Source organism: Bombus huntii, chromosome 14 (genome assembly GCF_024542735.1).
Source record: "Bombus huntii isolate Logan2020A chromosome 14, iyBomHunt1.1, whole genome shotgun sequence".
Lineage (NCBI taxonomy): Eukaryota > Metazoa > Arthropoda > Insecta > Hymenoptera > Apidae > Bombus > Bombus huntii.
Window position 1 is genome coordinate 7,832,428 of NC_066251.1, and position 26,398 is coordinate 7,858,825.

Here is a 26,398-nt window from a genome sequence, read left to right on the forward strand (position 1 = left end):
AGTCGTAATAAATTAGTAGAATCAATGTTTCGATAATGCATCACAATAACGAGATTTATTTTTTAAGATTCGTCATAAAAACTGCTGCATTTTTACGTAAAGTTCCGTAGATTTGTTATTTATAATTAAGGTAAAGTTTAGAGCTCGATATACGTCAAACATTCAGGATAATCAATTATATACGACATTATTTACTGTACGGAAATATCTTTCGAAGTTTCTATTTTTATATTATCGTACACCACATTAAAAAACTTGATTTATTAATTTTTGGCAGGCCATGAGGTTGGTTATGGAAATAATACTATTACTCTTTCGAATAGTTTTAATTGCAATAACAAAAATAAAAATTCTGTAATATCTTATCTTGCTTGAGGTACTAAGGTTACTTAACCTTGTCACAACATTTGTGCACTTATAAAATTTATCCCACTTCATTAAAAATAAAAATTGTAAAACGTTACTCTTGTCGATGTGTTGCACAACAAATTGTAATATCTTCTGGACATCGACGAATGTAATAAATGTACACTTGAATTAATTTAAACTAAATATCAATATAATTCTACGTAGCAAACACGTTGCATTGGTTAACTGTAAACACAGGTGTGTATCGTAAATTCAACTTGGCTAATATTTTATGACCAACGTCATAACCTACCTGAACTTTTTCTCAGTCTACGATAGGTATGAATCACGTAGTTTATCAATTAGAAGTTTTAGAACTTTAAACTTCCGGAAGTGACGCAGTGGTCGTTGAGCTAGTAGTATGTGTTTGCAGCCAATGTTACCCCTGTAATAGCGTCCCGTTATCTTTGTCCTATTGAAGGATCCAGTGTGTCTTTCGAGTTGTTTGTCATTTATTTGTATATAACTTCAGACTTGCTGCACAATCGCCAATAATTTACATTTCACGATATCTTAATCTTTTTTTCATTCTCTTGATATATCCAGAAATACGCTGACGGTGATAAGCGTGATTCAATTGGCACTGACTTTCCTTCACGGAAGATTTGATGTAAGAGATCACAGTAAGTTTCTAATAGAATAATTCTTCGCGGCTTTTTTAAGTCCCGCTCAGTTTCGTTTTATTCGAATTTTCACAAAAACCAATCACATGCCGTCTCATTCTTTCGAAATCCGTACATACATCAATGAGACTTCATTCAACATCTCACGTATAAAATGGCGGCGACTACCACTTGTTACATATACATTTTATATTACAATTTTATTTTATAAAATGATATAAATTCGAACATTTGTAATAAGTTATGTATACTATAATTTTTTATATTTAAAATATCGTTTGTTATCGAAATTAATTTCAACGAATGAAATTAATAAAATTGTTTTGTTTTCCGCTGTAAATTCTCGCGCCAAATTTGAAATTAGAATATGAGAAAATCACACTGTTTTGAATTTTATTTTCAGAAATAATTCATAAAATGCAGTTATCTTGCGATTTTTTCTTATGCGTTATGAGGAGCTTATAATAAAATTGTATAATTTTTATTTATTTCATAGGTAAGTTATGTTTCGTATCCCAAAAACAACAATGCCTGTGACTATTGTAGCCACAAAAAAGCCCAAACAAATGCAAACGTGCTTATATTCATCTTATGAATGCTCACAACCTTGTCTTGATGGATATACTTATTGCGCCAAGCATATTCTTGAGGATCCAAATGCACCTTTCAAGCAATGTGGTTTTGTATATAATAGTAATGGCAGAAAATGTCAAAATCCTGCACCAAAATTGGATAGAAGAGATATTTTGTATGTATCAAATGTAAATTTAATGAATATTTTGTTTATTATGTATTTTAAATTACATATGAAAAATCTATCTTTAATATATATATACAGATATTGTAATGAGCATGCTAGAAAAGCCCAAATAGCACGTATAAAATCTACAGCAAAACATTCTTTACCACAGACACCTGAAATGCTCTTACTTAATTTAAGTCACTATGTTAAGAAAACAGATTCAAGTACTGAAGATACCGAAGATGAAGAAGGAAAAATCAAAGCATTAGACCCTTTTAGTAAGCTTTGATCTAGTAGTCTGTTAATAAAGGAAAAATTAAAGCTGATTTTAAATTAAATGGGAATATCATATTAAAATCGTTTTTTAGCTGAAGTTGATGCATACAGAGTAAATGCAAGTGGAAGTGATATTTTGGATTATGCAAGTTCCTCTGATAGCGATATTGAACCTACAACAGTGACTGATACTTTAAAAGGAAGTTATCTTGATGATAGTGATAATGAAAGTTTATACAGTGCACAAGAAGATCCTTTAAAGTAAGAATATACTTATATATAATTACTTATACTAATTTATTATTTTATTCTGTTCTGTAGAACAACAGCTAGCTTGCTTTGGCTTGAGCAAATCTTAAAAATGGGATTATATCAATTATCTTTATCTTTACTTACTTTCCTTTCGTAGTTGCTTTTTGCAAAAATTAAACAGTAATTTCTATGGAATCATTAGTATTAATTTTTTAAGGCATGCTGGAATTTTTACTGCTGAGGAGGTGATCTACATTGCGCGAGAAAAACTAATTAGACTGCAATCACTTTACATAGATCAGTATAGAAGATTACAGTACATATTAAGAGAGAAAAGACGAAAGTATCTACATGCCCTTAAAAAGGAAAAGGAAACATTATGTAGTATACATGACCAACCAAAAGAAACTGCAAAAGAAAAGAAAATTTATGAAAAATTAAAAGCCTTAAATCGTTATCATAGACGAAGTGGAGCTGAAGCTATATTATATAGAAAATCTTTAGAACGTAGAGCACAGGTTAAATGCAATTTTATTATTTTGTATAATATATAGTGTTAATATAATATACGATAATAATAAAAATTATAATTATGTATTCATTATAGGCAACTGAAGGACCCACTCAAAAAATACCAAGTATATCAAAATGTATTTTTACAGAAGGTGGAGTAAAATGTGGAGAGAGAACTCTTCCTGCTGCAAAACATTGTCGCAAACATATCCTTAAAGTAAAATAATTTTATTTAATTACATAATCACAACCAACATAAAAAATGTATAAAATAATTAACAAATTTTATTATGTTAATAGGATCAACATCAAGTTTTATTCAAAGCATGTGGAGCAATTCGAGCAGATATAGAGTGTCATGAACCAGTACCTGTAATTTTTGATACAAATTGCGTGTTTCACATGAACTTACCATCTGAATGTAAATTAGAAACTATGAAGGTAAATATTTAAACAGATATTTTCATTGATAAATGTGATATAACAATATTAATTTTAATTATTATTACACAATATTCAGTTTAAAGAATCAAAACCTGAAGCACAGGAAATGTCAGCAACAGATAATCAATCTGTGGAAATTGATGTAGTAGGAGAAATTCAAGAAATTGATCCAGACGATGATATGGCGGGATTAATGAGAGAGATGAGTGATGCTGCACATATGAAACCAGTATTTAATGAAAGTTTAAATAGTGAAGCTAGCACAGATACAGCTTTTAGTTTATCAGCACAGATGAGTGATAGAGATGATCTTGTTTCTGTGTGACAAGCTCTTTTTCTATGACTTCAAATCATAGAATATTAATGTTTGTTGTTACATAATTATGCAAATTTTATTTATGAATTTTATTCAACTTAACTATATTCTTACCTGTATATTAAGTGCCTAAAATTAAAAGTGATATGAACTCAAACATGAATATTGTGTGACAACAAAGGATGTGTATCATTGAGAATAATAGTGGTGTATCTCCAATTTTATTACAAACAAAACTATACCACATACATGTTCAAGACAATTTTAAGTATTAGTATAACAATGAAGTTCCTCCATATGTACTACATTTACCATATTAAAATATTGATAACATTTCGTTACTTGTTTTAAGTCATCCCATAAGTTCGTGTCGACTTTTGTGTATACATTTCATGTGTCGATTTATAAACATACGGCGATAAGGGACCAATGCACTTGAGCTTAGCTGATCGAAAACAGGCTAGAGCAGATTTTCGTGGGATAAGATCGTAATATAGTGAACACAGTGACTTCTAACAGTAAAAAATCATGAGTGAAATGCGTATCCATTTTCGACATCTCATGTTATATGAATTTCGGAAAGGAAGTTCTATAATAATTGCCACGAAAAACATATGTACTGTTTACGGAGAAAATGCGCTTTCATCTCGCACCTGTAGGAAGTGGTTCCAACGTTTTAGAGCTGGGAATTTCTGTTTAGAAGACAAGGAACGCTCCAGGCGTTCTCCTCAGACAGACGAAGATAAAATTTGGGATCGTGTTGAAAAATCACGAAGTTTGACAGTTCAAGAGATGTCAAATGTTCTGAAAATACCTAAGACAACGATTCATAGGTATTTAAAAAAAATGGGGATGGTGTCAAAGTTGAACGTTTGGGTGTCCCATGAACTTATGGAACGGAACCGTCTTGAACGAACAACAGCGTGCATGTCATTACTTGCGCGTAATAAACATGAGCCATTCCTTAAACGCCTGGTAACTGGTGATGAAAAGTGGATACTTTACGAAAACCCTGAACGGAAACGTAGCTGGTCCCAACGAAATCAGCCACCTCAACGCTGTGCAAAACCAGGGTTACATCCACGTAAAATTCTTTTGTGTGTATAGTGGGATTATAAAGGAATACTCTATTTTGAACTTTTATCTAGTGGTGATACCATTAATTCAGACAAATATTGCAGTCAGTTAGAAAAATTAAGGGAAGCACTAGCTGAAAAACGACCAGGTTTAGTGAATAGGAACAACGATATCTTCCATCACGACAACGTTAGATCGCATGTCGCGAAAAGCGTTACAAAAAAATTGTCTGAATTTAATTGGGAAATTTTACCACATCCCCCATACTCCCCAGACATTGCCCCATCTGATTACCACCTGTTCAGAGCATTACAACACTTTTTAGTAGGTAAAAAATTTGAAAATATTGACATTCTCAAAAATAGCTTAGAAAATTATTTTAAAGGAAAACAAGAGAACTTTTATTGAGACGCCCTACCAGAAAAATGGGAAGAAGTTGTACAACAAGAGGGGGATTACATTTTTTCATGAAACTTAAGGGTATGTAAACAATCTTAACATATATAACCGCTCGAAAAACGGCACGAACTTATGGGATGACCTAATATTTGATTGATCCAAGAACATTTCACAAAAGCTTGTTTTTCTTGAAAAATCAATAATGGACGTTACACTATTATTATTCTAAACTACTCATATGTATTAATATAATTTATTTGTTCATGTATTTGTGTACATGTGCAGTTACTAACAATCATTTTCATTTGTAAATATTGTGACAGCCACTGTCACCTTTTCATTGTACAACTTTAAAAATAAAATACAAATGCACCTTCTTAAATGATTATTTTATTTCCTCTATTATGACATTTTTCCAATAAATTATTATTTCAATATTATTTATTTTTTGATATTGTGTTTCATTTGATACTAAAGTTAATTGAGAAGAATATAATGATCACTACAAATAAAGGATTAAGTATAGCATCTTAGAATAACTATTAATAAAGTAGTTATCAAAATGTATTACAGTAAATAAGAACAAATTTGCTTAAAAAAACAATGAGCTCAAAACAATGAAATATTCTTTTTTTAGTACAAAGCAACAAATTTACTATTTCCACTTATATGTAAGAGAAATTAAAATCTTCCATAGGATAGAGTAATATATGAACATTTTTCCAAAAACTAACGTTTATGCTTTCCATTTAAATTTTTACAAAAAGCGCAAATCATTTAGTTAAATACATTAGTATTAATATAAGATATAATGTAAGAAAGTATTTTGCTTACAAGAATATAACACTTTTTTTCAATTTTTACATTTTCTGTAAAAAAATACATAGTTATTGATCATGGTATTAATCATTAACATACAAACAAAATAAATGTAACTTACAATAAGTAGATGAGGTTTTACCCTAATTTGGTTGTTTAAATAGTAAATTTTTTAAGTAATAAAAAAGTGCACAATATATGTTTTGAAAATGAATGTTCCACTTCATTACGACAATAAATGCACTGTATAGAAATAATTGCAAACAAATTTTGTTTAAAACGCAGTTTTAGAAAATTGAAGATGTTTCAGTTTTTTTTACAATCGTAAATAATGGTTGTATTTTCTTATGTAAGTACAGCTAAAAATATTTAGCTCAGAAATTTTAATTGTGTATTATCTTAAGACATGCAGATATGTACATATAATTGTAATTACCAATTCAACAATTGATAATTACTGTGGCAGTATGAGTATTTAAAATTTTTAATATACCCAATTATGAATAGTGATTTACCGCCTCAGTTTATCTGTGTCCATACTTGATGAATTTACTTTGTGTATAAGTGTATCTATAGTTACATAAAACTAGAATATGTACTCTGTGACATTATCAATAATCATCTTATTTGGTAGTTAGTTACTAAAACACAAACTTATATACAGGGTGGTTGGTAACTGGTGGTACAAGCGGAAAGGAGATGATTCTACGCGAAAAAAGAAGTCGAAAATATAGAATAAAAATTTTTCGCTTGAGGCTTTGTTTTCGAGAAAATCGACTTTGAATTTTCGCTCGGTACGCGTGCGGTACGTTATAACGGATCTCAATGTAGATCGTTGTCTCAATGGAAAAATTAAAAAAAATAAAAAGATTTTTATTCTATATTTTCGACTTCTTTTTTCGCGTAGAATCACCCCCTTTTCGCTTGTACGACCAGTTACCAACCATCCTGTATATGCACTTTCTTGATAGTATTGTATGATATTTAGAACTTTGTGCAAATGCAGAATAATTACTACAAAACAATTTGAAAGAAATAAGCACCAAAGATTCAAAAAATAAACATTTTCATACTAGTTTAAAATGCATTTATGATCAAGGTGTCTAATTTTCCATAACTTAATAATAAATGACTTGATAACACTGCTTTTTTTTCTGATCTTATAATTCAACTAATATATATCTATTTCAGCTTAAAATTATCGTAAAGCATATAGAGCACTTTGTTAACTTTTATAATAATACATTCATGATAGAATTACGTATAACATTGATTCAATTACAAAGTATTTATCTGAAGCTGTATTTATCTAAATTATTATATCAAAATAAAGAATGCAATTATTAAATATATCACAATTAAACTTGGGTACTGATACAATGATAATTGTAAAACACATACATATCATGTAAATGCTAGGTGTCTGATAACTAAGGAAATAATATAGATTTTAATTATAATTGTTACAACAGTCAATACATATACATACTGACACATATCTCACCTAAATATAGAATGAAAATGTTCATATTGTTTATAGAGAATCGGGTACATTAAACTAAAAATATTTTAATTAAAATAAATGTCAATGAAGTAATAGCTATTCAATTTTTGTACACAATTTTTTTTATATTAACTAGAACATTACATCTCTCATTTTTTACGATGTAAGCCAATCATCATTTACAATTAATAGACTTAAAATAAAGAACTGCATGGCATTTTCATAAATTTATGTGATTTTAGTAATAAAATATAAAAAATTATCTGTTAAAAATTGATTACAATTACCTATCTTTATAATAATTTATCAAATAAATTGCAAAATGTTCAACTTTTAGCTTGAATCCTCACTGTTTTTACTGTTTTCAAAGAACGCAATATCTCAAATATAATTTTTAATAAGCATACTTCAAATATTGTCGTTGCATTTGAATTACCTAACTTTCTTCAAGTTGTTTAGCTCATTTGTTCTTGTGCACCGAATACTCTTAATATTGTAAAACATTTATTCCATTATAGTACCTTCTTAAGTTTTTAATAACAAACTATGTTGCTATCAATAAGAAATCTTATGCTAAATGTGAGAAGGAGAAAAAGTAAATTGTTTATATTATAGTAACAGTAAATATTGTTTCGGTAAGAATGGGCAGTCAAAGCTTTATTGACTTAATTGGTGACTGTAAATATAGTTCTAGAAAGTACTGCAAGCTTACCATTGTTCAAAAAACTTGTCAGTCTTTGTAAATTTAATCACTGAATATATTTTTAAGATCGTGTTCATAGAGCGCTATAATTAACATTATTCCAAGGCCACACGATAGCCCTAACGCTTGTAAAATACATTGCCATTGAGAACTACGCTCCACAGAGTGACTTGAAGATAATTCTGGAATCTATATAAAACATTTGATGCTTAATTATAATTACGATTAATTAAATGAATTAAAATTATACTCACCATATCTACTAATGCTATATATATAAACATTCCTGCAGCAGCTGCAAATATCCAACTACTTATAGCAGGAGTGCTCCCTAATAATACTCCAAATATCATACCAAACAAACAAAGTACGGAAGATAACACATTATAAAAAACAGCCTGTTTAGCACTCATACCAGCTTTTAACAAAACTGCAAAATCTCCTGTTATAAAGGAATAAAGGATAAAAATTCTGAATATTTTATAAGATTTAATAAGTTATTTACTACTATAAGTTATGTTTGTATAATGTACCTATTTCATGAGGTAATTCGTGACAAAATACAGCTATTGCTGTGGAGAAGCCACCCGCTATATTTGCTGAAAAAGCAGCGCCTATAGCCATACCATCTGTGAAATTATGCAAACCATCACCCATTACTACCATCCAAGCAACACTAGACATAGATTCAGGTGCAGAATGAACGTGGCCTAAACAAATTTTTAAATTATATCGTTTAACAAATATTATATCAGACATAAGATAATATATTTAATAGTACCATGTGAATGAGTATGACCATGATGTTTCATTTCATGTTCGCGTATAATAACAGTATAACTTTCTGATTCATTTAAAGGTATATCTGCACCATCCGTATTTTTCTTAGTATTTACAATTGAATCATCTAATCTCCAATCTTCAGTTGGTTTCTTCTCTACATCATTCGTCATAATTTTTGAAACTGAATTGCAGTTAGACGTCAATGGTTTTTCCTCCTCAATCACAGGAGGTCTCTCATGGTTATTATGTTGGCGGTTATGATGATTATCTGAATAATAAATATCCTCTTTACCATAAATAACATTCTTTAAAACATAGAATTAAAAGCATTAAATATTTCATTAAAACCTTGACTAAATCGTGGCATTATACCTTGATCCGTGCTAATTTCACCATAACAATATGGATACGACGAATATTTGTGTTTGCAAAGTTTCTCTCCAACAACATTGCTGTTTGGTCCATCAGTTTCTCTCATTACTCGAACACGTGATGGAAGCTAAAATTACAAACAGTTTTTATTTAAAAGTTTATGTATTTTATACATATATTAGAAAAATTTATATATTTTTATTTATCCTAATATCTTTTTAGACTTAATATTTACCTTATTGCGACGTTGTCGAAGTTTCCTCCATTCTGCTAACATCGTTAAAGCTTTCTCCGTAAAAAAGAATAATGCAAGACCCATCATTGCAACTAGCCCTTTCCACATATTCATGTTGTGTTCTTCTTTAGAATCTAATTCAGCATGGTCATTATGAATATGTTCGTGATTATGATGTGACATCATTGCCTAAGAGAAGAATAATTCTTTCTTATGTAGTAATATAATTTATTTTCTTTATGTTAAAATATTATACTTATATTATATAACATCTTACATGTGGTAAAAGATGAATAAGAGCATCACCACACAATGTTCCTACAGCAAGTGCAACTAAAAATTGCAATAATTGATGATAATAAATTTTACCCATGAAAGGTATAACAGCTACACCAAGTAAACCACAGAGACTGATTATTAGAATACTGATTGTTGAATAGGCCCACACTAAATAAGAAAGTCATGTATTTAGAATTCTATAATACTTAAAAATATCAAATTCTAATTGATATTATATTGATTATATACCTTGAACCATATTTCGAGTAACGTCTTCTCCGTGATATTTATTAATTATTGGCTTATAATTCTCTGGTACACGAATACATCCATTTCTCTCTGAGCTTGATTCACCTGCTAGTTGGTAAACAAGAGCTGGACACACGCGTTCAAAAAGCCAACTTGGTAATGTTGAATTATTATTAGTGATCAAATTGTATGGCATATCTCTTGCAACAGTACTTAATAATTCTTTACTACTTAAGCACTGAAATAGCGAGATTGTCATTTATGAGAAATATTTAATTACTTAAGAAAAATATTAATTTATTTGATTTCTGTATGATAGATTGTAATCTTAATTGTTATAATTTATCTCACCCGTTCCTTTTTAGCTCCATTTTCATATTCTGGTAGGCCATTATTTTGTAAATTCTTTGACTTGTCTACACAAAGAAAAAATTATATATTTATTCATAGTACCGAAAAAAAACTTATACTGGAAAGTTTTGCATAATATTATTTAATCTAAAAACATGAATAATTCATATAATAAATGTGTTCAAAAAAGACAGATTGGAAAAATATTATAATACAATATAATATAATACAAAATATAATAAAAATATTATAATATATGTCTTCATAATAACAACATTTTTATAATAGTATGTGACTGATAATAGAAAAATGTCAGTTATCTACATAGAGGATATCATTACACATGATATGATTATTTAACCACTGATATCTTGTACAGACAATAGAAGTATTATCAAATTTTGTTTATTCATTCATAACTGTAGAATGAATGTTACAGATTCTTTTTAATATTTAACTATGTTTTTCTAGCTTTATATTATGCATTAAATACATTTATTTCATAAGATATCATGAATACATTTTAATATAATTGTAAATAAGCATCCAATGAAATCAATAAATAACTCTATGAATTAATGAATCAAGGTCAATTGAAAAGGAGTTTGAACTCTTAAGTTAAGCTAAATTATTATGATCAAGATGATTCTCATATTGAATAAAGATAAAATATTATCAGCTTATATATACATAAGAGCAGATGTAGCTTTATTTCTTATTATGATTGATAGGTTGGTAATTGGTAATTAAAAGTAGTATACCATGTATGTATAATATAGACTGATCTTCAAATAAATTCTTAAATATAAATTCTTTTTTAATTATTATTAAATTAATTTAAGTTCTTCAATTCATTAAAGAGATATGTTTCTAATAATGATTTAATCAATAAATTAAATAACTTACCCAGTGGATTTTCATTTTGACTAGTAATAGTATTATGATTTTCTACGCTTGATATATCTGTTAATAATCTCAATAGTCCTAACTTTTTTAACAATTTTTCAAAGCCTTCCATTGTTATGCTTGTACCATCTCCATAAGCTTCAAAAATCTTTTCAATGAAATATTTTTCATCTATAATATCTACATTTCTTTTTGCCCTAATCCTGTTAAGAGGATTTTGATCTCCGTTAAATTGTGCTGCATTTAATTCATCATTGTGCATAATTTCAATTTGGCCTAGCCTTTCTAATATTTCTATATCTTCTAAGCTGTTTGGATCTTCCCCTATTATTGGGATTTCAACATTTTCGTTAACTTCTACAATTTCTGTGTTTTTGTTTTTAGTATAGATTTCATTTGTGGCAATTGGTACCAATAATATAGTTTTGCTTCTGCTATTGTTATCTAACACATTCGAAAATTCAACAGCACCATTGTTATAAGCACCTAGATTATTTAAATTTAATTTTCTCACATCCCTCTGCTGTGTATCTTTGGATTTTATTAATAACCAAGATGGTTGTAATTGTTCATTAGGTCCTAATTGCTTCTCAGAGTTAACAAAATTATGAGTTGTTTGTCCCGCTGTTGAGAATTCAGTATGTGCTGAACATGGAGTGTGTGCAGCACATAAAACACAAACTACACAAACTGTGACAAAATGATGTGACATGTTGTATATTCTGTAAAATGAAATAAAAGATTTTGATTTAAATATAGTTAATTTATATGTATATGTACATATGTGAAACCTTATATTTACCAACCTTTATTAGCAAATAATGTTAAAGTATATTCAAACTATTATACAGCATTATGGTCTATTCAAAAAATCATTACATCACAGTATAGGCAATAAGATATTACATCAAATAGGAAGTAGCTATCTATGCAACAATCACAGTGATAATGAATCCAATTACAGCTAACAATGTTACTGATTATATATCATATATTTGTTTAAAGAAGAAAATCATACATTACATTTATAAATTCAGAATATATTATAAAATGTAACTAGTTGATTAGTTAAGTTAATAGATTTTATTATGAAGAATAAATAACAACATTGTGAATAACAATAAAAATAATTATTTAATATTTAATTTTTCTATATGCAAATGATAAATATAATTTACACTTTTTTATAGTACTAATATTTAATAAAACAAATTCATCATTGCCTTATGAAATCATAGATATAAATTATATATTTTTTACACTGAAATGTAATTTGCAAATGTTACAATAATAATTTAGTGCTTTTTCAATGTTCCTTGCATTACAACTTCCAAAAGTGAATACTACAAATATATTATTATTTCTATTTATAAAAAATACAGATTAAATTTTGATCAGCACATTATTCTGTATATTACAGATATCAATACTGTAGATAAGATTGACAAAATGAATATGCTCTACAATAATAGCAATTGATCTAAGCTTAAGTAGTGATTAATTTCATTCTAAAGAATGAATATATTTTCATAACAATAGATATAACAAAGACTAAAATTAAGCTTTAATATCATCTCCTCAATGAAATTTTAATAATTATTACAATATATCAAATAAAAAACGAGTATTTTACTTAATTATCGTTATACATCTACTTTTTTGCTACACATGAAAATTACAAATACATAATTATAATTTTTATCACATAAATTAAAATTGTAAATAAGAAAGAAAAAGATTTTAATCGCGCACAAAACATATAATTTAGCTATCTTGTCAACTGATTCTATCGACGGCGGTATATAGTGAATGACAAATTCAAAGCACACAATTTTCATTTATAAGTCGTGTATTAATCCATCGTAAATTACACACTTTCATTTAAATGTTAAGTAAAAAAATTACGAATGCACAACAACTCGATAGCTCCCACTCGATATGGAAATGTTAACCAACCAATACAAATATAACTAATCGCAGTTTGTAGAGTAGAAAAACACATAATACAGTAAAAGATGAAAAAGCGCGCATTTTATGAGACAAAACTACGTGAACGAGTCAGGATGCGTGCGCGACGTATCGTATCCGAAATAGTCAAGGTGTTCGATGTTGCGGTCGTTCCTTCAAAAAACCGTATTTTTAGCTGTCAAAAAGAGAAGGAGATTCATGGTTATCGCCCTCCTTACCCTACCCCGCATTCTGTCCATGACAGAATTTAGAATTTAGGTTAGAAAGGCGGTCTCCCGCTTTAATACAAAAAAAAAGAAGTGTCAAGTTTTGGCTCGAGACCCGACTGTTTTTTGTCAGTATACGATATCAGATGAACGGTCGCTGGATTACACTATAATAGCACACTGTCATCTAATTACCTTTATTCAATCAGTGAAACAAAATTCCCGCTAGGAAGTGGCATATGCTAATTGATCGAGACGCGCTCACCAGCTTGCGGAAAGCTCGCGAAGTCCCACGTTAACGTAAGAAGAATCTTCTACTTCTACTCTTGTCTCTGTCCCCTTTCTTCCCTCCTCGACCAACCACCGATCCAACTCCACCGCGTGCAACAAGTATACTCTGAACATAGTAGACTGGCGAACTTCGAGCCAGGACCGACAAACTTCGAAAAATTCTTCGATATTACGCTATCATTGGTTCAAGGTGGTACTGTCGCGACTTCGTACGTTTCAACTGGTTTCAAATTTCAACGGGTCATATTGCCAGCACTGTTCCTATGCGGCGCTATCCTCCAACCTATTCTAATAAAAATTCTTGATCAAGGACTTCTTATTTCAGATTCAACTTATTTTTTCCTCGCAGCATACATTGAAAACTAACATTTTTTACAGGATTGTTTTATTTCAATATGTTTATTTAAAAATGAGTTTAAATGAAAATAAATGAAATATTTTTCCTTCAATTAAACTTGATATAAGATTATTCATTTCTGTAATCATAGGATAAGAATTATACATGTACATGGTTTAGTTCATTAATAAAATTATAGAATTGTACTAATTGTAAATTATTAACCAAACATGAATATTTAACTGATTTTCATTGTTGAAATGATATATTAGACGATATTAATACATAAAGTTATTTATTTCTTCATCCTTATTATGTAGGAATTTAATAATTTCCCCACTAATTCTGTATTTTCCTATTAATATCTTACAATTTTCTGCCGATAATATTGTTCTTTTAAACACTAAGCTTATATTACTCAAAGAAGTAGGAACTTAAATAAAAATCAGAACTTAAGAAATTATTGAACATTTAAGGAATACTTTTATTAAATAGAAGTATTACAAAACAAATGATTTAATCTTCTTCTTCCTCTGGAGCAGCTCCTCCGCTTCCCTTACGCAAGTTCTTCCTCTTGACACGACCAGGTCTACCACCACCAAATGGAGATTTTAGTGAGAAGTCAATGTGCTTCTGTGAATCCAATCTCACAATGAAAGATGGAATGTTCACCACTTGTTTGCGCACTCTGGAATAGAAATACATGTTATGTTTCGTATTTCTACTTCCCAATAATTTGTATCTTTAATAATTTAAGATATTAATTTGACTCTATTTAACATATAAAGAATATACCAATTATATATTTTTAACGCGAATACGTATCCGTAAGTACGCGACAGACGTTAAGTGCCAGTTTCCTAACACTCAAGTGGCCTGCCTGAAAGAAAATATTAATACACAGTGCTGCATGTTCTGGAGTATCATAGCTACCCAGCCAATATTTAAAATCACATTTTTTCTATTGTTTTCATTGGACAATCAGGAATGTTTGAATACCTGCAGTAGCCAAAAGACTATTACTCTCACGTTTCATTCTTAGAAGAAACTAAAAATTGTCTCCAGCTATGAAACCAAACAAGTATTTACTCCTTATTTGGTGATTAATCTGGAATTTACTATTGCCTTAAAGATTAGAAAGAATCTGTGTATAATCAGATATTTCTTGCCCATTTTTTAAGGCATATGAAGTATTCTATTTAATGAAATTTACCTAATATGACGTTGACGAATAAGCACACGGGCATGATGAATAGATTTAGCAAGTCCCAATTTGAATACTTGAGTTTGAAGTCGTCTTTCTAAGAAATCTTCGATTTTCAAGCCAAGAACATAATCAAGTTTCATACGGCTTTCATCTAGTACTCCAATTCTTACCAAGCGACGCAAAAGAGCATTTCCTGATAATTACGTACTTTAATAAATAAAAATTAAAGTATACAAAGAAAACATTAAATGCATGATTTCATCAGTAGAAATAAAGAAATAACATCAAAATGATCAGACAAGAGGTGTCAGAAAGTAATTCATCATATAAATCTAGTAAAAAGTTTATTGAATGAAAGATATTAGTAAAAATTTATGTAGTACCTTCGAACAAACGTTTAGGATCCTTTTCTTCCAAAGTAAGAAGCTCACGAGCAGCTTTTCGAATATTTGCTAGTGTGTATTTAACTCTCCATACTTCACGCTTGTTACGAAGACCATATTCACCAATAATTCGTAATTCTTGATCTAAACGAGCCTTCTCATAAGGTCTCCTTGGAGTAACATAAGTTTTTGAAAAAACTGAGGGTATCCGTCCGTTAACCATTTTGTATAGTCGTTACCTAATATATATTTAATAAAAAATATTTTCTTTTATTTCATAAATATATGTAATATTTAAATGAATAAATTTATTGTAATATTGTAAAATTATGCTTCTATATAAGATAACGAAAATAAAATTTATTCGAACCACGTGTGTAAAGAACGTTAAGAAACAATCAATTCGAAGAGATATTTAAACTCAACCTAATATAGTTTAAAATACATTAGATATTGATAATATTAGAAATTGTTATTATTACTGAAAGAAATTAAATTTTAAATGACTTCTAAGTAAATAGCATACCTTACTCGACTGCGTAAGAATAACGACCACACCACGCTGTATACGAAGTAGAAATGGCCGACATCCTACTGCAAATTATAATTCTGAAGCGAACACAGCGCACAAACAGGAAATCCAGTTCGTTTCAAGTAGCGGGCTTTCTAAGAAATATTTTATTATACAATACATAATAATATTGTATGTACTATTAAGATTTAATATAAATTAAAAGAATTTATAATTCTAATAATAATACACCAGCCTATATTATTCATATTGTCATATTTAGAATAAAAAATACTTTGTTCATTTTAGAAAGATTAATTTTTATTTAAATAAAAGTATTAATAAAAAATACACTTTAATGCTGAATATTTTTAAATATTTTTAATTATAATTTGATAGTTTTTTTCATATAATAAATTTGATATATTAATTATATTTGTATAACTTGTCTCAATGTTTAACATGATAAACATGTATCCCATGTATTTTTTTGTACGCTATTATATCGAGAAATATATCTTGTAAATCTGAAACATACATCTTACAAAATATTTATCAATGAACTGTTTTCGTTATTTTTTAGTTGTGAAATGTAGGTTTAAAACAAACAATACATACGTCATTGACCACATGCAATTACGAACAAATCCACGACAATATCGCAAACAAATTTATTTCAAAATAATAACTTCTTTGATAAGGACGAATTTTTTATCGGTTTCGCGATAATTTTATAGAACTTTATATTCTACATTACTGCTGACCTATCTATTTTCAAATGTGCAGTTATTACGAAGTACATTCAGTAGTAATGATATAATTATATTTACAGTATATAGTAACGATAAATGTACGGTATATTTTTAAAATGAATAATTAAGTGCTCTATTTAATTTTATAAAATATCAGAATTTCATCTTTAAATTTTTTAATTCTAACCTAAACAAATTCTTTTTTTATGCCTAAATCTTTACTTAATACTTATAAATTCTTTAATCAGCTACAAATACATACATATGTCACTATTTTTATCATGAAATATTATGGTACATGAACAATAAATTATTTAAAATAGATAGTCATCTTAATTTTGTAAAGTCATTGCACTAGAGTATATATTTTTAAATCATTCTTTTTATCTTTTTATCATTATTTTTTTTTAAATTATTTTGAAATTTTTAGTTTTTTTTATGTAAAGAGTGTGAAATCATATGATATTAAAATCAATGTATATAAAAAATAACATATTTTGTAATTCTTATATCTTCAGATTAAATACATAGTGAAATAAGTCACGTTTCATACTAAGTCACGTTTAAATCACGTTTTAGTTTGATATTCTTGGATTTTTTTACTGGAGCATGCGTCGATATGCAGGGTTATTCTATTGACCCAGAACATGGTGAGACAAAGATAAAAGAAGATGTAAGTAAGAGTCACGTTTTCAACATGCTCAGTATCTTTGTAACAGTAAAGGAAGCATTAAGAAAACATTTTTGTTCAGTTTTGTCTTATATCAAGAACTAGTTCACTTTATTGCAATTTAAAATCTTTTCATTTTTAAACTTCTAATAGATTTTATATCATGGAAGCTTTTGGAACTGTAAGTATTGGAATCTTATCATTTTACAATAACTTGTTCTTAAATAATTTCTAAGAAATTTAATTAATAAAATTTTTATTGACTGTAGTGACAAAAATCCCAAAAATTGATAAGGAAAAACGTTGTTATACTTGAAGCTACTGTTGGGTTCAAAAAATTTTATTTAGTATCTTCTTTGTTTGTATATATATGAACAGTTATCTTTTAATAAAATTGGATAAAATATTTTATGCTTAATATTATGTAAATATAAAAGAATATTGGAATGATTAGTGTTTAAATATATATTAAATAAAATTTATTTATTTAATTATTAAATATATTATATTATATATTATACCTTTTTTGATAAAGATTATTCTATACATTGAATAAAAAAAGAAAGTACTAATATATTTGAATAAAAAATACCTCTAATTAGAAAAAGAGGTGTACTGGATGGGAGATGATTTATGTGGAGCAGTATCCACCATTTAGTATCTCATGTGTTCATTTGCATTATGAATTTGCGAGTTTGATGTCCCAAATATACAAGTATAAGCTGAAAAAGAAAATAAAAAATTATCTATTCTACGACTATCATAAAAATGTAACTGTTATACAATTATAAAAAGTAGATTTATAATTTTGATAATATTCAAAGATATTCAAAATAAAATTTTAATATTTAGTAAGACATAAAAGCAGGCCATGTATTAATCATCATTTAGAAATGTTATATCTGTACCAAACATTGTGTGAATTGAATATTATAAATTCTTTTTATAGGAAGTATCTTTTCATAGTCTATAGATCTAGACTGCAGCATATTATTTTTAGATATAGTTTACAATTAAAAAAAATAATTAAGAAATATTAAAAAAAAGAGTGAAAAGAGATCATCTTGTAATGTATGTATAGATAATAATTATATTGACCTTTTAAAAGAAGTTTATAACTCACGTGAGTAAACTCATGCAAGATAATAGGTCATATGTGTATTACAATCACAGTTATCATATGAGATGTATTAATATCTACTACTCTATTGTATCGCATCTTCAATATAATTTTTCTAAATTATATAAATAGAGATAGATTTGCACAGTATCTCAAATATTTAATTAGAAATATATCATTTATTCCAATGCATTTTCAAAATTAAAATTTTTATATATATCTCTTTTAGTATCCTGTTTTGAAGTCTTTTCTTGTGGGATCACTATCTGGTACATTTTCAACTATTTTATTTCAACCATTGGATCTTGTTAAAACCAGACTCCAAAGCAAAGTAAATATGCATCTTGAGTAAGTGTAAAATAATATAATGTTTCATTTTTTAATTAATTTATACAAAATTATTTAATTTGCTTATTCTTGTACTAGTACTCCAAAAAGTGGTACTTTAGGCATAGCAATTCATATAATCAAAAATGAAAATGTGTTTGGACTCTGGAAGGGTATGACTCCAGTAAGAATTTTTGCAATTATTAGATTTAACAAACTTAAGAAATGTTACTGATTAAACAAAATTTTCAGACCATTACTAGGGTTGTACCTGGTGTTGGATTGTATTTTTCAACATTACATTGGTTAAAGCACACATTGCATCTAGAAGATCCACTCACATCTACAGAAGCTTTGCTATTAGGTATTACTGCAAGGTCTATGTCTGGAGTTTTATTAATTCCAATGACAGTAGTAAAAACACGTTTTGAAGTAGGTGTAATTATTACAAATATATTTATATTTTAATATATACACTATAGAAAGAAAAATATGCAGAAAGTAAAATTTAATGATTAGACATAAAAATATTGATATTAATAATCTAGAATATTCCAGTTAATACCAGTTACATGAAATCATAAAATTTAATATTGATATTGTTTTCATAGAGTGAAGTTTATAAATATAATAGCATAGCAGAAGCATTAAGATTAATTTACAAGCAGGAAGGAGTAAGAGGTCTTTCAAGAGGGTTAATACCAACGTTATTAAGAGATGCTCCTTATAGTGGCATTTATCTCACGCTTTATACTCAATTAAAAAATATTTTTACGGAAGCAGGTAAATTTTTATCAAAATAAAATTAGAAACTAATTTATCCACGATATGATTATATCTTTTTAATATTTCTTTTTAGATTTGCCCTACGCCAAGTCGTCAGCTCCGATTCATTTTAGTTGTGGAATACTAGCAGGAATATTTGCTTCCATTGTAACACAACCTGCTGATGTAATCAAGACAAAAATGCAATTATATCCCAATGAATTTAAAGACGTTCGTAATGCAGCTTTTAGGATTTATAAAAGATATGGTGTATTAGGATATTTTAAAGGCATTGTTCCACGAATGTTGAGAAGGACATTAGTGACTGCAATGGCTTGGACCGTATACGAAGAGGTAGCAAAATTTGTAAATCTTTCACTTTTTTATTATCAAGACAAATCATATGAATTAAATAATATATTATTTTTAGGTTACAAAATTTATAGGGCTTAAATAAAATTGTTTCTATTTAATAATATAATTTGTTGGTGTTTGTTAACATCAAATTTAAAGAAAGTCAATAATTTACGCATGATGGAACCAAAGTCATTCAGCCAATGTAAATATTTACACTTGATATACAGTATTTTAGTTTTGTATAAAGATAATTTGATTCTAGCGGACAATTGTATTATAGCAAATATCACTACTATGTACAGTATTCAGGTAGAATATCCTATCGCTCAATAATGTGTTATTCCTGTATATATTTTTATTTAATAAATTTTATAATTTAATGTTAAAAATTGTACAGTATCTGTTACTTTGCTTATATTCCTGCCTATTTTAATGTTTGCATGTTTTCCAAAATAACCTGATACTTTCATTGTAGTACTGTTTTATTAAATTTAATTAACAATCTTAAAGGTATTACAATTTAAATTATAGACAATTTACCTTCATATCTTTTTTTATATGTAGCCTAAAGTAACATTTGTATCAGATACGAATAGATTACTAATAAATCTGCTTTTAATTTTTAAATTATAATGTTGACAATAGTAATTAGATACTAAATTTTTAGAATTTTGATTTTTCGTAATTAGCTTGAAGAGTATGCGACACGACAAATATCAACTTAAACGCAAGTGTATAAAATTCATGATTGGAATTTTTAGATTATGCAAAATCTTTACCTTAATATTATATTAAGCAGTGTGCAAGTGAGCCTGTTGTAATGGTTATATTCCCATGGCATGTCTCCTGTCTGAAAATAGACAACACAGCTTTTAGAAATTATGATCCTATTATCTTTTTCTCTCATATTAATTTTGGTCGTTACCAAATAGCACAGGATAACGTATTTATATATTATTTGTTAACCTTGTCCTAATACATGACATTTAAAAAATTATCATACTTCTGTCGGCTACATGTGTGAGGAAGCAGATTACATAATTAAAACTGATCATCTTTGCTTGTGACATTGGAAATAAACAGAATAAGTTTTTAAATACATTATACAAAATTTAAATAAAAATAATTGATGTATTAATAAACTTATAGACGAAAAAGTGACATTAATTATCATTACAAAAGTTATATAACAAATATTATTAACCTTTTTAGAAGATACTTATTAATATAAAAATTTAATACTATTTAATAAATTCACTCCTTTTTCATGTGAGTAGGTCTGTGCTGAAATAATGTTTTAATAAATTTATTTTTAGTAATTTTCCTTCAATATAAAATTATTTATTAGATGTATGACAGTATAAAAATGAAATGAGAGTGGAATGAAAACCTATCATGATGGATAACAAATTTTAATTAGAAACAATTGGGATCTTTTATCATGTAAGACTCCTTTCATCCCAATGTAACAATACAAGACGATCCTTTATTTAGAGCCATTATTTTAATACTTTGTTTCTTCCATTTCTCTTTCTTTCTTTCTATTTTTTTTTTAATCTATGTGGTCCAGGAAGTATATTATTAAATGTGTGAATGATTTATCATGAGTCAATATGAATTACATATGAATTACACAAATGTAGTACGCGCACAAAGTATGAGTTTTCTATAAGCCGAAATGAAGGACACGATAAAAGAATAAGACAAGATATGATTAAAGGGGATGTCCTCGGAGCACCATAAGATACATTCCACATGACCTGTCATCAACCTTCAAATCGCTGTACCGTGATACTATAACAATTACGACTTTCTGCTAAGAAAATTTGACTGAGCTTCGCCATGTCCTGTCTCTCAGAACTAAAAATAATGGAGAAAAAAATGCATGCAAAGGGAAGAATATGCATCATATATGATACATGTTTCTCGAACTTTTACAAGTAGAGTTCAAAAGACGACGATACAACTATATACCAAGTTATAATCTGGACTTATTTATCGATTAATCAATTATAGCCACATGGCTGTTAAATATGCGTATTTTATATTTTTGGACTATACATATGAATCTTTTATTATTTCAAAAAATTATGGCTTTATTATCTTAAACATAATGATTAAACTTGTTCCTTTGGGTACATAGCAGAAATTTTCCCTGACTAATTAATAATTGTTTGATTTCAAATTGAATATGCTCCAATAAATTACAATCAGGGAATAAGGAAAGTAAGAGCAGGAGTTTGTTATCATAACTTTAAGCACTCAAATATTGCTCCAAAATAAAGATCACCATTTTGAAAACGTCTAATTTTCCTAATAAAAGGACATGTTTGGTATTATCATTCCGATATAAATACCTCAGAAATGCGTAGTAGAAGCTAGGATTGTATAGTCACAGTCACACAGGGCACTGTTGTGGCAGGTCTACGGAAGTAGGCACTGTTTCCTCCACTAAACCACTAATTTCTTTTCGACAAAAAAGCTATGCAGTCGTTGAAGTTATATAATTGATTTACCCTATGAAGACATTATACCGATCAAAGCAAGCATAGGTATACCTTCTCCTATCTTGCTCTGTAGACAATATCTATAGTACTACATGATAAAAATACCTTTCATATGGGAACAACTTTTACTATTCCTTGCTCGACATTACCTCGATGCACCGTTTTTCAGTAATACGTTACATAGAGCGAGCTCGTCACTTTGAAAATTAAACGCTGTACAAACAGGTCCATATGAAATTTAGTACAAGTGTTTCTCCGATTAATAGGCAGGACCAGAGACTGGCTCGCTGTGACTATGCCATTCTTCAAAATTACAGATAATTATCATGTATATATTATGTGCATCTAATGAAACTCACCTGGTAAAGAACCTGTACAGTAATTGAGACGAGTATGATATATTGTTTAGTGCATACCTGGCTTACTTCTCACTCACTAACCAATCAAGAGTAGTTACTTGTGACTTCGACTTCTAGATCGATGGCGACGCCGGTTGTGATGACTCGAGCTTCGATGATCACGACTTCCTGAAAGTTAAATGGATTTTTGAATAGTTCAAATTTTGCTATGGTGCATTATTTATTTACCTTTATCTCGAGCATGACGTCGGTGATCATCATCTCGATGTCTGTCATGTTTGTCTCTTGATCTGCTTCTACTTCTGTGTCCTGAATTTCTGCACATAATTAGCAATATGAAATTATCATACCTTAATAATTTAATGTAATAAATTAACATGTGAGTAGCTATGATACCTGTGACTGCTTGAGTCATGTCTGCCTTTATCATCATCACGCCTACGACGTTTATCTCTTTCTCTATCCCTATCCCTATCATCTCTTCTTCGCCTATCAAGTTCTTCATTTGCACGTGCTCTTTGTTTTCTATCCTCTTCCCTCCTTTGCTCCTTTTCATCTCTGGCTTTTTCACGTTTACTCTACAAAGTTATTTTTATAGTAATTATCATTTCAAGCTATCAGAGAATGTATACAAAATATATTTCTTAAAAGTTATGAGTTACCATAATTTCTTGAAGAGCGCTCTTTAACCTAGCATAGCCAACATGTTGTTTACCCATTAGGTGATCATCAATTCGTTGTTGAGCATCACCAACAATAAGAAATGCACCACATACATCACATACCTCCATCTGTTTTTCTTGTGCAGCAGCTAATTCAGCAGTCTAAGATAAACGAAATTTTTAGCTTTTACTGTTCTTTATTATGATACTTTATACAATGTATTATAATATTTACCTGATTGTAATGACTATTATCATTAGACTTTCTTAACGTTTCTCGTTCTTCTTTTAATTGATCGCATAGTCTCATTAGACCTTGAGCCTGTTCTACATTGCCTTGTATTCCGCTTTGCTCTGCTTCTTCTACTAGTTTATTGATTTTTTCAGTTAAAAGTGCAATTTGTTCTTCATTTCTTTGAGTTTGTGCTGGTGTCAAGGTAGGCTAAATAAATAATAATTTATAGATTTTTATCATTACAAACATAGGGCACTCTACAAAATGAATCTTTAAAATTAATTTACCGCTTCTGTTCTTCCAATAAGGGCTAATCGTTGTTTTCCCTTTATTATTTTTCTTTCAACTTCATTCAACATGCTTTGACAAAATCTAATAAATTCATCCTCGTATTGTTGTTTTCGATACGAGTAAGGAGCTTTTTCGAATAACTCTCTAGCTTCGTCATCATGCACTCGAGAACACGCACCCAAATCAGCTCTCGTATTAACGAATAAATCATGAGGGCAAAATTTAACTAAATATAATTTACAAAACTGTAATGAAAAATAAGAATGAAAATTATGTCGAAATATCAATACTTCAAAACTCCAACTTTTCAAATAACTATGTCGGAATATCAACATTTTCGAGTACTTACCTCAGGATCTTCCCAATTAAGTTCTTTGGGTTTTTCATTGGGAAGAACATTTCTATTCCTTCCCATAAGCTCGTCGAGCAGAGCAGCAGCAGCAGCAGCAGCCATGTTCCAAAATTCTTGATTGAATGTCGGTTATTAATGGTATACGAAAATGCACCGATAATTTTTATGTAAACACTATGAAACCTACGTAGTTTGTTCGCGCTTTAGGAGTAGGATTTAATAAATGATGGAACTGTGTAAAGTCACTCGAATAAGAAAAACACACAGGGACATTAAGTGAATCAAACGAAGTGTTAATACTTTGATTCTAACCCCGAACTCCTTTTTACTTTAGAAGGCGGTAGTGTAGCAAACAATATGGCGAAACTTATAGAAAGTATATACATATGTGAAAGCGAACAAGAGAAAATCCAAATTTCCACTCGTTCAATTCAATAAACAACGTATATTAAACAAATCCTAACTTGTTTTATATTTCTTTCAGCTGTTTGTTCTTTATTTATTTATTGCAAGTATCCTGAAAAATTAAAAAAGAAACTCTATACAGTAAAGCGCAACATGAGTTGCGCTATGACGTTCTGACAATCTTTATTACTACTTGATATAATATGAAACATCAATGTCTCTTTTTAACAGTATAATATATATACAGGGTGGTTGGTAACTGGTGGTACAAGCGGAAAGGGGGTGATTCTACGCGAAAAAAGAAGTTGAAAATATAGAATAAAAATTTCTTTTTTAAATTTGTTTTTTTAAATTTTTCCATCGAGACAACGATCTACAATGAGATCCGTTATAACGTACCGCACGTGTACCGAGCGAAAATTCAAAGTCAATTTTCTCGAAAACAAAGCCTCAAACGAAAAATTTTTATTCTATATTTTCGACTTCTTTTTTAACGTAGAATCACCCCCTTTCTGCTCGTACCACCAGTTACCAATCACCCTGTATATATATATAATGTAATATATATATATAATAATAATACATAATATATACATATAATAATACATATATATATATATATATATATGTCGGAGAGGGAAGAACACCGGAACACCTAGAACTTGGGATAGTCCGGCAACAGTGTACTCCAGGGTCTACTATAGCCGTAATCTAAAGATGGCAGTTAGCTAATCCGATTGTATTCGTTCGAGACTGGTGATGGTGAGCTTTGGCTCGGGGCGACGGCCCGTCGCCCAACGTAGCCGGGGTCGACGGGACGGGCGCTTTGTCTAGCAAAGGTATAGAGCGATAGTATGACCCCCATTACAAGAAGTACCCATAGAGGTACCGGGCAGTAAAACATTCCAACGGGTCCCTCAGACAATGAATACCCAAGGTACTTGCACAGCACGAGTACCGCTAGCCCGAGGACCCGCCATAAAACCTGGGTTACTTCCGGTAATTAAGATTTTCCTAACGGACAGGCAGCTTGGCCCCAAAAGCGACCGATCGGGAGCGGTGTCGACGGACACGAGGGTCTGGTATCCTCAGACACCCCTCCCCCGCACGTCCTTGGCCGGACGGCATCCTCGGGACGAGCATTCATTCTTCCTGGAGATCTGATCGACGAAGCACGGAGCGCCTTACGATCAGGAGCAGTGCACGTTTGAGTTCTACTAAGCATATCTATCACCTCGTCGGCCGCGTATTCGTTACCGAACTCGAGACCATCGTCACCAGTGCCGCGAGCATCTAATCGCCGGGTTGATCGCCGGTTCTGTACTCTCCATACTTGTGTTAATAAACGGTGTTCTTGTGATATCGCAACGATGGCTGCCCCTCAGGGCAACTCGCCGAACGCCCCCAACCTGATCCTCAACGCCACCCCGACATATATATAT

General features: G+C 29.5%; 5 protein-coding genes across 15 annotated transcripts; 2 read left to right on the top strand and 3 right to left on the bottom strand.

Annotated features, from left to right (window-relative positions):
• Positions 1–875: 875 nt before the first annotated feature.
• LOC126873324 (KAT8 regulatory NSL complex subunit 2) lies at positions 876–5,432 on the top strand. 4 transcript variants are annotated; one of them, XM_050634066.1, is made up of 8 exons: positions 876–1,018; positions 1,528–1,779; positions 1,870–2,051; positions 2,142–2,310; positions 2,504–2,819; positions 2,909–3,031; positions 3,115–3,255; positions 3,335–5,432. In XM_050634066.1, exons 2-8 carry the CDS (start codon positions 1,535–1,537, stop codon positions 3,581–3,583), a joined length of 1,425 nt encoding a protein of 474 aa, XP_050490023.1. In that variant the 5' UTR covers positions 876–1,018; positions 1,528–1,534; the 3' UTR covers positions 3,584–5,432. The 4 variants fall into 4 exon arrangements, with proteins under 4 accessions (XP_050490023.1, XP_050490021.1, XP_050490024.1 ...); XM_050634064.1 differs by having other exon boundaries at positions 883–1,031; XM_050634067.1 differs by having other exon boundaries at positions 883–1,031; positions 2,519–2,819.
• On the bottom strand, positions 4,756–14,073 carry LOC126873323 (zinc transporter foi-like). 4 transcript variants are annotated; one of them, XM_050634063.1, is made up of 12 exons: positions 12,058–14,073; positions 11,252–11,973; positions 10,346–10,410; positions 9,995–10,232; positions 9,744–9,913; positions 9,467–9,655; positions 9,232–9,358; positions 8,858–9,127; positions 8,610–8,786; positions 8,331–8,518; positions 8,086–8,265; positions 4,756–7,946 (listed from the first exon to the last, which is right to left on the bottom strand). In XM_050634063.1, exons 2-11 carry the CDS (start codon positions 11,961–11,963, stop codon positions 8,119–8,121), a joined length of 2,283 nt encoding a protein of 760 aa, XP_050490020.1. In that variant the 5' UTR covers positions 11,964–11,973; positions 12,058–14,073; the 3' UTR covers positions 4,756–7,946; positions 8,086–8,118. The 4 variants fall into 4 exon arrangements, with proteins under 4 accessions (XP_050490020.1, XP_050490019.1, XP_050490018.1 ...); XM_050634062.1 differs by having other exon boundaries at positions 4,756–8,265; positions 12,058–13,394; positions 13,621–14,072; XM_050634061.1 differs by having other exon boundaries at positions 4,756–8,265; positions 13,621–14,072.
• A 440-nt stretch (positions 14,074–14,513) lies between these two features.
• LOC126873329 (40S ribosomal protein S9) lies at positions 14,514–21,073 on the bottom strand. The gene is made up of 6 exons (XM_050634079.1): positions 20,925–21,073; positions 18,169–18,298; positions 16,170–16,309; positions 15,644–15,882; positions 15,267–15,453; positions 14,514–14,741 (listed from the first exon to the last, which is right to left on the bottom strand). The coding sequence occupies exons 4-6, from the start codon at positions 15,864–15,866 to the stop codon at positions 14,570–14,572; spliced, it is 582 nt and encodes a 193-aa protein (XP_050490036.1). The 5' UTR covers positions 15,867–15,882; positions 16,170–16,309; positions 18,169–18,298; positions 20,925–21,073; the 3' UTR covers positions 14,514–14,569.
• On the top strand, positions 16,753–20,534 carry LOC126873327 (mitochondrial glycine transporter-like). The gene is made up of 7 exons (XM_050634076.1): positions 16,753–17,579; positions 18,926–19,044; positions 19,123–19,207; positions 19,276–19,455; positions 19,635–19,806; positions 19,883–20,142; positions 20,219–20,534. Exons 1-7 carry the CDS (start codon positions 17,526–17,528, stop codon positions 20,243–20,245), a joined length of 897 nt encoding a protein of 298 aa, XP_050490033.1. The 5' UTR covers positions 16,753–17,525; the 3' UTR covers positions 20,246–20,534.
• LOC126873326 (luc7-like protein 3) lies at positions 20,188–25,118 on the bottom strand. Of its 5 annotated transcripts, none has more exons than XR_007692376.1 (8): positions 24,549–25,116; positions 24,196–24,444; positions 23,909–24,115; positions 23,674–23,835; positions 23,408–23,589; positions 23,240–23,328; positions 22,503–23,179; positions 20,188–20,995 (listed from the first exon to the last, which is right to left on the bottom strand). XR_007692376.1 is itself a non-coding variant. In XM_050634074.1 (8 exons), the coding sequence occupies exons 1-7, from the start codon at positions 24,651–24,653 to the stop codon at positions 23,106–23,108; spliced, it is 1,068 nt and encodes a 355-aa protein (XP_050490031.1). In that variant the 5' UTR covers positions 24,654–25,118; the 3' UTR covers positions 20,188–20,995; positions 23,093–23,105. The 5 variants fall into 5 exon arrangements, 4 of the variants coding, with proteins under 4 accessions (XP_050490031.1, XP_050490030.1, XP_050490029.1 ...); XM_050634074.1 differs by having other exon boundaries at positions 23,093–23,179; positions 24,549–25,118; XM_050634073.1 differs by having other exon boundaries at positions 20,188–23,023; positions 23,093–23,179; positions 24,549–25,118.
• Between the last annotated feature and the right edge of the window lie 1,280 nt (positions 25,119–26,398).